The sequence below is a fragment of the Cololabis saira genome, chromosome 18 (genome assembly GCF_033807715.1).
Source record: "Cololabis saira isolate AMF1-May2022 chromosome 18, fColSai1.1, whole genome shotgun sequence".
Lineage (NCBI taxonomy): Eukaryota > Metazoa > Chordata > Actinopteri > Beloniformes > Belonidae > Cololabis > Cololabis saira.
Genome location: NC_084604.1, coordinates 8,309,781 through 8,321,106, shown reverse-complemented (window position 1 = coordinate 8,321,106; position 11,326 = coordinate 8,309,781). Strand labels below are relative to the sequence as shown.

The 11,326-nt window shown below is 41.5% G+C and overlaps 1 protein-coding gene across 5 annotated transcripts in view; it reads left to right on the top strand.

The window, feature by feature from the left end:
• The first annotated feature begins 5,495 nt into the window (after positions 1 to 5,495).
• Positions 5,496 to 11,326, top strand: part of LOC133418706 (triadin-like) — a 50,844-nt gene continuing 45,013 nt past the window's right edge. For all 5 annotated transcript variants that reach the window (XM_061707537.1, XM_061707539.1, XM_061707538.1 and 2 more), the window contains exon 1: positions 5,496 to 5,847. In XM_061707537.1, coding sequence (XP_061563521.1) covers positions 5,829 to 5,847 — 19 coding nt within the window. In that variant the 5' untranslated portion in view covers positions 5,496 to 5,828. The remainder of the gene's footprint in view (positions 5,848 to 11,326) is intronic.

The following is an 11,326-nucleotide window of genomic DNA, read 5'->3' as shown; positions in this document are numbered from 1 at the left end:
AGGTGGCAGCAGCTGCAGTGGAGGTGGAGGTGGCAGCACTTGCCTTCTTCCTGTCTCTGCTCCGAACGTAGCGGACGGCGTTCTCCATCTGCGTGCCTGGAGCTGGCATCTTCCTCCGCAGGTAGTTGACAAATCTGTGCAGATGAGACCACATGTCAGGGGAATCAGTTACAACAACACACTTGTGCTAAACAGAAGATTATTACGCCCAATAGAGCTCTGATACCGGATCTTTTTCGGCTCCTCCGACTCATACAGGCTCTGCAGGGTCTCGAATTTAAAGTCCCCGCAGCCAACAAGGGCTTGTCCCTCCTGACCGGGCTGGAGGGACCTCTCGTGCGCCTCCTCAACCGCACGGTGGAACCTGACTGCCTCCACAAAGTCAGGGTAGGTTGAGGAGTAACACACGAGAGCGTCCTGCAAAGAGACAAGGTTCTGCTGTAACTAATCCATTTACATTTCAGTTATGAGCATTTGTTGCTTATATGTGTTTTAATGGTTTCATTAACACGGTATTACCGTTTACTCACTGACAACATGAGAGTGGTTGAGAGACACTACCTTGTTGGCCATCAGCGGGGACTGAGATGCCGTCCGCTCACGCTCCTTCTGGTGGGAGGAGACCAGGTTGACGGCGTAGCCAACGTCGTTCTCCAGAAGCCAGTGGAAGCTCTGGCCCTGGTACCGGCCGAACTGGAGCCTGGATCGGCTCAGTACCAGGCCGACGTTGGAGCCGTCACCCCCCTCCCTGGCCACGTAGCTCCGGGCATCAGCCTCCACCTCCTCCGCAGCCTTGGCCCTGGTGCCCGTTTTGGTGGGGCCCAAGGCTTGAGCCGCATTGGAGGCCTTAAGGACGAGGGTCCCGTTAGGGGCCCTCCTAAAGACCGGGTGTTCGGTCTGGACCAGGAAAGCAGAGTGAAATGTACAACTTTAATCACATAAGAATGAAGGAGAGAGAGAGAGAATGATGCCTGAATAAAACACAACTTACAATCACTGTTGCTGCCATTTTACAGTTTAGACTGGAAAGGAGCAGACGACAGTGATGTCACAGTCAGATATTGATCAGTGAAAACAGCGCGCATGACGATAATAAGAAAGACAAGTTTTTAGTTGCTTTCAGTGTCCACAGTCAAGCTTAAGTTGTCGGCCCTCAAGTGTTTTATTTTGCTTAATAAATTTTGCGCGTCGCAATCTTAAGTTGTCGGCCCTAAAGTGTTTTATTTTGCTTAATTGACGGTGCGCGTCGCCGCGTACCCTACGCCGTAGGCTCTGCGTCGATTTAAAGCTCTGCGTCGAAATACGCGGAACCATAAATCAGTTATCAACGTGAATGTCACGGTGGAAACGTTAATATCGTACTAATATATAACAATAATGTAATGCTAGTACCATATTTACCATGCCCGTTGATATGAAAACGGGAAAGTACGAGCTAAAAGGTTAAATACCCAATTAATCAAGTGTTACATTGTAAAAAACAGTGTCCTGTTCTAAATAAACTGAAGCCTTTTAGCCGGCCCAAACTCGGTCATTTTACAATATAAAGTTGGAAAAACACCACAGTTACTGAGGTCATGTTTCACCAACTAGTTTAAAGTTTAGTATTGTATATATCCTTACTTACCCCACGACGAGATGAGAATGACGAGAAGGGGTGGGGAAACCCCTAAGTGAAGCCAGAAATTCGGGCTCTGATTGGTCAACAAAACTTGAAACAAATTCGGGCTCTGATTGGTGGACTCAAGCTTGATTCTCAAACTTGAAACAACCCGGGCCTGTGATTGGCTGGAGGAACTTGGAACAAAACTTGGAACAAAACTTGGAACAATGAAACAGAGAGGAAGGCTCTCCCGGTTGCGCGAGGATGACACGCAAATTCGTGAAGCGTTCCTCATTTTTCCTTTTGATATGTCCACCGACTCAAATATAGTTTTATATTAAAGTCGGTGGACCGTCTGAGACCATCTGACCTGAGTTTAATGGCAGATTTTAGCTAGAATGTTCCCTCAGTTACAAGAATCCATAATCTTTCTCCAAAGAAAAGAAAATCTTCATCACAGAGCCTTTTTCACAATCCTTTCATATAAACCATGTTATGGTTTTATCTATCTTTATCCTGTCCTGCATTTTTTCGTCCAGCAGATGGCGACATTTCCCCGAATCGGGCGCGTCTCCCCCGCTGTCGTCTGCTCCTTTCCAGTCCAAACTGTATAATGGCAGCAAGAATGATCCTAAGTTGTGTTTTATTGCAGTCATCGTTCTCTCTCTCCTTCATTCTTATGTGATTTAAAGGCACCCAGGTCTGAGCCATCGGGTCCAGCCGCCCCTGACTCTCCCAGAGCCTCTGGAACCCTCCGGAAACCTCTGGAAACCTCTGGAAACCTCTGGAAACCTCTGGAAACCAGTCCCCTGACTCTCCCAGAGCCTCTGGAAACCGGTCTCCTGCTCCGCAGCATCCTCAGATTCTGAGGTAGCCACCGCACTCACAGCTGACTTAACAGACAAAAAACATTGTGCAGTGGTGCAGAAGATCTACACCATTGAGGCGAGGCAAGTTTATTTCAACACAAGGTCATTCAAAGAGCTTTACATCAACATTAAAAGCGGCAAGACACAATTAAACAGTAAATAATAAAATGAAATAACATGATAAGAAAAGAGGTAAAATAATAGAAAGCACAAGTTGTTAAAAAGTAAGGACAGTAGAGTACAGCAGGTACATCTCATTCTCACAATGGCAAGAATTGCCTTTCTATACGGTCAAAAGGTACAAAGACCGGGTGAAATATAGTATTACGAGAAGCAAACGGCATTCTTAATATCGTGTGATTTGTGGCTTCTTCCGGTTTTATTTGTTCACAACACTCTTTTTCTCGTTCATTTCCTCCTCGGGAGGAGGTCCGGCGTCCTGACGTCCAGCCGGGATTTCATCGTGTCCCGGTGGAGGCCGTTTGCAGCAGCTCTGCCGTCTCCATCCTGCCGCCACACGCGTGGGAGGGATCGCGAGGACCCGCTGGTCCCTCATCCAGAAGATCATGGAGACCTGCTGGACAGGAAAAGACAAAAAAAACATGATGTTCTGTATATAAATGTATAGTTTTTTTTTTATAATTTGTATATAATTTGTTTTTATTTTGTATATAAATGTATATATTTGTTCATCGTGTGTGTATTGGTTTTCTTTTTGTATTAATAAATGTGGCTCGTTTCACTTTCAACCTTGAATCTTTGTCTCATTCCTTGTTAAATTATACATACTTATACATACAAGATTATCCACTTGAAATGATTGTTAATTACATGACTGGAACAGGTGAGATCCCATTGAAAAAAAACCTCAGGGAATACCTTTAATTGTTCTTGTTATAAATAACATAAATAACAACAACTGGAGTAAGCAGCCAAAACAGGATCTGGTTTATTTATATATATATACACTGCCATTTATTTTTGCAGCTCTACTATCCACAGAGGACAGATTCTCGGCAGGTGTGTCGTCTGGTTGTTCTTTCGTGCCCACGTATCTGAAAGAGAAACACATTTAATATAAACCATGTTATGGTTTTATCCTTATCCTCGGGGCAGGCAGGGCACACTGTCCTGCATGCTTTACTTATTTCCCTTCATCATCACACACCTGATTCTAATTAATGTTCCTAATTTGCCTGGGTTGGGAACCGCTCATCTGTTTTATACATATATATGCATATATACGCAGCCCCCACAGAGAAAATTGGGCAGGGTCCCATGCGCAGGGGCCATACTAATCTTTTTCGGTATCGTACCGCGGTGAAGTTAGTTTTACGTTGGATATTCGTTGGATATTCGACAGACATTCGCTCTAACCTCATGGGTCCAGGGCGGCTCTGAGCGAACATTTCAAATGCGCACGTATTACAGACTTTACAGTAAACACAGGCACGCAGAAAAGGGCTGAAGCTGTCCTGACTTCATGTTTTCAAAATATAAATATATAGTATTACATTATAACATGTTTATATTATATATATATATATATATATATATATATATATATATATATATATATATATATATATATATATATATATATATGTTATAAGGTAGTAATATTTGTATATATGTTATAATGTAAATATAAATATTACTAAGAATACTATAGAAATATTCATTTACTATAAATACCATGTCATAGCTATCTGTTTCTTGTTATTTTCATACAAAAGTACGTTTTTCAATGTTTATAATTATGTTATATATGCAGTGTCATAACTACATCTCTGATGTGCATAACAAACCAAACTGTTGAGAATTGAGCAAGTTAAGGTTGTTTAAGCAGTACAGGCACCATTAAACACAATGTTATGAGTGAGCGAGCTCTCCTGTGGCAAGATGGCCGCCGGTGAACGGCGTAGGCTCTGCGTCGTTTTAACGTGGAACCATAATTTAGGCTTACGCCCGCGCACAAAGGTTTCAGGCGCGCGTAAAACTCATTATATATATAAAAAAAAGATCTGTGTCCCTTTAGGGGCTTACGGAGCCCCTCATTTGTTCTGTCCTCAGTAACTCTACGGTTGTCGCGGTGGGTGACTAGGAGGTTCCCGGCGTGTCAACGCGGCTGCAGCAGCAGCACCAGAGTCCTGACTGACGCTGTGCTTCAAACACAGAGGGACACGATCAGCGCTATTATATTATAAGTCTGATATGTGATGACATTATTAAGAGTATGACATGAATCTGGCTTCATTTCACCACCTCACCGCCTGCGTCGCCAGTTCCCCATATCTTAAGACTGTTCCTACGGGAGGGTCAGGGTTGGCGTAGGGATGCGCACATTTTTCGGTTAGTTTTTTCTTTTTAAATCCCACCCTTTGCATAGAAGGTGGCTTGCACATCTTTCAAGTCCTGTTTTGTGCGCAAGCAAGCTTTATAAATGAGGCCCCTGGTTTGTTTGAATCAAACTGATGCAGTTTGACCTTAACAACCACTACTATAAGCAATATTTTTGATACAGTATTTGTATATCTAAACAAACAGTATTTAATTCCTGTTGAATGCATGCATCGGCCTTTCTGCTCTGTGCTCTGCTCCTCACTACTGCACTACACTCTGCAAAAGGCCGTGGCAGTCTTGAGGAGATAGGTTAGCAAACAGAGGATAGGGTGTTAAGATCATGCCCAAGGCCTAAAAAGGCAAAGCAGAATACCAACCACTCTAAAAATAGCTCAGCATGAGGTTCAAAAACACAGTGACAATCTGACAGTATCAAATAAGCTTCTGAATTTTACAGCTAAAGATAGAAATACTACATTTCTTGAAATTGTTTTATAGTGTTGTCTTTCCATTAGCAACATTGGCTGGCAGGATAAAGTTACACCAGAGTTTTTACTCCCGATCTTTCCTTCCCTTTCCCCTTCCCTCATGTATTAGTCCTCCTAGTCAATGTAATTCTGTCTGGGCCTTTTGGGGGTGGGGGGTGGCTCTATTTATAATCCCAGCCCTACACAGGCAAAAGGAAAGACACTGATCACGCTCTCTGTCTGTCTATCTCTCTCCTTTTTGATATGGCAGAACATAGCCAACTGGAGGACTTACAAATCATTTAGATTAATATAATTTGTTGATTAGAACAAGACAAAAAAGTTCATATTGAAATACTAAGAATGGAAAATGAGTAGTACAGTTAGGTGGTGTTTTCCTCAGTAACCATCGTTCATACTTCCAGGTTGGAATTAATATGTGGGATCAAATTGCATTGGATTGAGGATATTCACAATACCTGTTTCAAGGCCACATAAACTGCACAAAGGATTAGCGTTTGGAAGAGAAACTTTATTTTTTGAAGAATGACAGAAGCCATTGAAGGTAAAGTATAACCTCATTTAGTAAACTGATTTCATTTAAATAACACATTTTGTAAATCATGCAATTAGATATGAGGCCTTTTTGGGATACTATACATTTTTGTTTTTACGTTCAAATTTAGTTTTTCTTTAATTCATTTATTTGTCCACACCCAGCGTGTGATTGTAGGGGACCATCATGGTTAAAGGTATTGCAACTTTGCTCCTGTTATCAATATTTTATTTGTCAGGCATCTTTGAGATCCTTATGACATTTTCACTATACTGCTGCAGAAATGCAAAGATACCTGTTGAATATGACCTGAATATACTGGCAGATGTTTTGTCAAATGTTTGTAGAAATGAAAAGAGTGAATGTATGCACAGAGCAGCCATTGTGGCTGTTAAACCTTGTTTGCAGGATTCCTGAGGTTCATGAATATTACAATGATACACCAATACTGCGTCTAGATTTGGCAAAATTTTGACTCGAATGGAATGTCGATTACACCATTAACAGTTACTAGATTTACCCTGACCTTCACTATATTTGTAGGGAAAAAAAGAGTCCTTGATAATATGACCTTAATTCTTTTGGATCATTATATTACCACAGAGATGGTATGATATGTGTTACCCACCAGTATGTACTTAAACATTTTTTCTGTATATTATGGGATGGCAGTGAGGTCTTGAAATTACAAAGGCCTGTCAAATGCACTGGAAAATCGGCTATTCAAAATACTTAGTTTTGGCAGTTGTTAAAAAAATAGTTTGAGTTCAAAATGGTCAAAATCTTAATTTGATCCACTATTAGTGATTCACATGGTATTTATTGAACAGTTTACACAAATATATACCACTTAAAATGTTTCTGTTTACTCTAGCCTGTAGCATAAACTATAGTATATTAGGGCCAATAGTCATAGCTACAGAACAAGAGTGTTTTGTCTTGTCAGGCTTGTCTTTAACATAGTTTGGTCACGGATATGCTGCTGGAGGCCTCTGCTGCAGGGGGGCATCATTATGATACGCTGAGCGATGCCCTTCACCCTTTTCTTTCCTTTTCTTCTCTTTTCTTCTTTCAGCCTAATCCACAGTTATTAGGGCCCGAGCACTTACAGTGCGAAGGCCCTTTTATAAATGAAAATAAAACTTGATAGGGCTCTGTTTGGATGGTTAAAATCTGTTATGCTTAGTTTTTAAAAGTATGCTTTTGGAAAATTTGTGTAATTTATGTATTATACCTACAGTCACTTATTCACAATCACTTGAGGACAAGTGCTTCACTTCCTGGCTTCAGTTGATTTTCTTCTTTTCCACTGATCTTCCCGACTTGAGGTAATCTTCGCTATGCTACATCATCTTACCTTCATCTCTTCAACCCATCTTGTCATTCATTTTCTATAGCTATTTTTTATCCTGTAGGGGTCATGGGGGTCTGCTTGGAGCATAAAGAGGGAGGAGTACAACCTAGACAGGTTGTCAGTCTATCCCGGGGCCATATTCTCTTCATCTGATGTTTTTCTTATAAATGCATCCTCCTATCGTCAACCTGTTTTTCTCTTCTTCCACAATTTACATTTTCAAATGTCTGAGCAACATTTTACAATTTCTTCACATTTTCATAAAGGTTTCAGCAATTTCTGTCTGTCTACCTCCATATATATCCATCTGTCCATATCTATAGGCTATAGCAGTGTTTCTCAATCCTGGTCCTCGAGTACCACTGTCCTGCATGTTTTAGATGCTACCCTGCTTCAGCACACCGTGATAAAAGTATGTGTGTCATCAACAGAACTGTGCAGACCTTGGTGACAAGCTAATGAGGACCTTTAATTAGAATCAGGTGTGTTGGTGCAGGGAAACATCTAAAACATGCAGGACAGTGGTACTCGAGGACCAGGATTGAGAAGCACTGGGCTATAGCCTTGTCTGCAGTGACTTATTTCTTATCTTCTTGTCTTTAGCTCATCACCTTCTCTTCAGTTGATCTTTTGTTCAGCAAATCTTCCTCTCCTCAACTTACTTTCTCAATTACATTTTTTTCTCTTCTGCTAATCTTTTACTTTTATTTTCATCTTTTAAGGCCTACTTGTTCTCTTCAGCTCATCTTCCTGTCTTCAGCTGATTTTATTCTCAGCTTATCTTTCTCTGTTGAGGTCTATATCTCTTTTCATTCCATCATCTTCATTTCAAATAATTCATCCACCCATCTTCAACTTCTCTTAGTCTTGTAAGATATTATAACGTTTTCAAATGTCTGAGCTAAATTTGATAATTTTCTTCAAATCGCTACCCGACTTTAGCAATTCTTTAATTTTCAGCAGTTCAGCCGTTTTGTCAGCAATGCTTAGCTCTCATTCAGCTCTCATTCCGCACAGCAGCATTCATCCCTGCATTTTCAAAGGAAATGCAGTATTTACTAGTTTAATCCATCTTCTTCAGCCATTTTTTGGCATCTAACTTGAGACCCAAAACATGACCCCTAAGCATTTATTATATAAACATAAACAATGCCAGGTAGATACTCCCCTAGTGGAAGAAAAAAATTAAGTCAAACAGGGACAAGGAAAACTCCCCTTTAGAAGGGAAGAAACCTGGACCAGGACCTGGATCATGAGGGGGGGTCCTGAAGACCAGCTGGGCAGAGCAGGAAAAGAGAGGACAGACAAAGAGAATGTAGAACATATATCAAACACAGCAATATAAACTAAAGGTAAATTATAACGTCGGACTTCAGCAAAGGATTAACGGGTGCACACGTTATCCAAGCTAGAATAAGACGTTGTTGACTTTTTGTGTCCGGGTGTTGCTGCTTCCGCCAGTCAACACGAGTGTTTAGTCACCCGTCAGTTTAAACAACTGATTGCGGGGTAGGGGAAGTGACGTAACGGGTCCTGAATACTTCCGGTCACACGTTTATTTTTGTTCATTGCATTTATTTTTGAATATATAGACTTATGTGCTGATGACATGGAATAACCATTGGAGGTAAATTATAAAATGTTCTATTATTAATACATTGGCATAGTTGGCTTTATTAAATGAAAAATCATGTTTATTGATAAATGGTTGCCTAAGGGGAGTGGCTTAGGTTATATAAGCAGCTACCAGTAGAGACTCGAGGAGGAGTGGAGTCTGGAGTGAGTATAGTGGTTGTGGAAAATATTAAAGATTGAATTGTTGTCAGATTGGATTACGGATTGGAATACAAATTACGGATTACGGACGAATGGACCATCACCCTGAGAGTCGATACTCTCTGTACATATTTGTAAATAGTGTTTTGTTCGTTTGTTTGTTTTTTTGTTGTTTGTACTGCCAAGCATAAGGGTGTCAATAGGGACATAATAAAACCATCACTAACAACAAATTGGCTTGCCATCATTTTTATTACACAACATGAACCCTGTCACAAGTGGTGTTACAAGTGGGATGGCAAGTTGTGGAAAGGAGGCTGTTCGGGCCCTGACCCGGACTGGACTGCGGTCACAGACCACAAGTGTCCCAGGCCATGCCGCAGCAGCTGCAACAGAGGACATAAACTGGGAAATGTCGTCTGGAGAAGAGGAGGCAAAGGCACAACCCACTCCACAACCCCATCAGGCATTTCAGACGACCTGGTGAGGATGATGAGGCTAGATCAGGGCTCAGCAACCCGTGGCTCTAGAGCCGCATGCGGCTCTTTAAGGCCGCTCTAGTGGCTCCTGGAGCTTTTTCAAAATGTTTGACCTTTTTTTCTTCTTTTTTTTCTCTTTCTTTCTCTTTTTTTTCTTTTTTCTTCTTTTTTACTTTTTTTCTTCCTTTTTCCTTTCCTTTTTAATCTCGACATTTCAACTTTTTCCTCGACATTTCGACTTTTTTCTCAACATTTCGACTTTTTTCTCGACATTTCGACTTTTTTCTCGAGATTGTACTTGAACATTAATCTCCACATTTCGACTTTTTTCTCGAAATTCTGACTATTTCCTCAAGATTTTGACTTTTTTCTCGACATTTCGACTATTTCCTCGACATTTCGACTTTTTTCTCGAAATTTTGACTTTTTTATCGACATTTCAACTTTTTTCTCAACATTTCGCCTTTCGCCATTTGCCTTCATTCTAATACAAGAATGTTTTGCGGCTCCAGACATATTTGTTTTTTGTGTTTTTGGTCCAATATGGCTCTTTCAACATTTTGGGTTGCCGACCCCTGAGCTAGATGGTCAGCAGAGGAGGCAACAGGGTGTGCTGCAGGAACTCTGCAACCTCAGGAGGTCCCTACAGCCCGTAATCCCTCCGCAACATCCCCCACCAGTGCCGAGTCCTGCACCTAGGGCATCAACTGCCAGCACGGATACCGCCGATAGCCCGAGAGTGGGGATGCTAATCCCCACTCCACGTCGTCACACTGCGGTCCAGTCTACGCAATCAGCTGATTTGAACTTTGTGTCAGACCAACTTAGAGTGGAGAGAATGTACTCCATGCAGCCAAAAATACCTCCATATCAGACATTGAGAACTACTTACTGCGTTTGGAGAGGATTGCCAAAGGTGGAAGTGGCCAAAGAGTGAATGGGCATGTAGGCTCGTTCCACCCCTCTTAGGAAAAGCTCTGGGGGCCTACACTGCCATGGATGAAGACATAGCTCACTCATACAGAGACTTGAAGGAGGCATTGTTGACCAAGTTTGAGATCTCACCTGAAACATATTGACAAAAGTTCCGCTGGGCATCAGTGCCACCTGGAGAGACTCCTACCGAGATGTATCATTGCCTGAAAGGACCGCCGTTGGATACAGCCAGGACAAGATAAATCTTGTCCTACTGGCAGATTTTTCTACTTATTTCAAGTGAAAATTTACTTGAAACAGGTGAAAATTGTCAAATAGTTATTTTTCTGGTGATGACTCTTGTTTTAAGTGTAATGAGATTTTTCGACTAAAAATGAGACATTTTAACTAGAAATAAGCTGCCTACCCCACTCATAGAAGTTTCCAAAGACTTTCGTAATCATGTTTTTTGTTGTCAATTTTTCGGGCCCTTGCTTTCGGATCGTTAGCTAAGCAATGGCTTTGAAGCCAAGACTTGACATAGACATCTGGTTTGAACTTTTTCAGTGGAGGGCAAACACACTTGATGAAAAGCAAGGCTGACATGCTTTTTACCTCTAGGGTGCTTCTACTTGTGGTTAAAATGTCCATCTGACTAAAACCACGCTCACACTCAGCTGTGGAGATGACCAGCATGTTCACTGCTTGAAGGAGAGGTTTCAGCTTTTCTGGTGCTGGTGGTTTCAGTTCATCAACAGTTTTGAGTCTGATCATGTCAATATATTCCCTCATCCCTCTTTGAATGTGTCTGCCATTATCAAGCTTGAAAAGGGAGCAGAGTTCCTGTATTTCCTTTTCCGCATAACGAACCCCACACACATCTGGCCAGCTAGACGGCTGCAGCACTTTGATGTTGTTAAGAAAGTTCTGGTATTCTTCCTTGCTTCTCTGTTTGCCAGGCAGG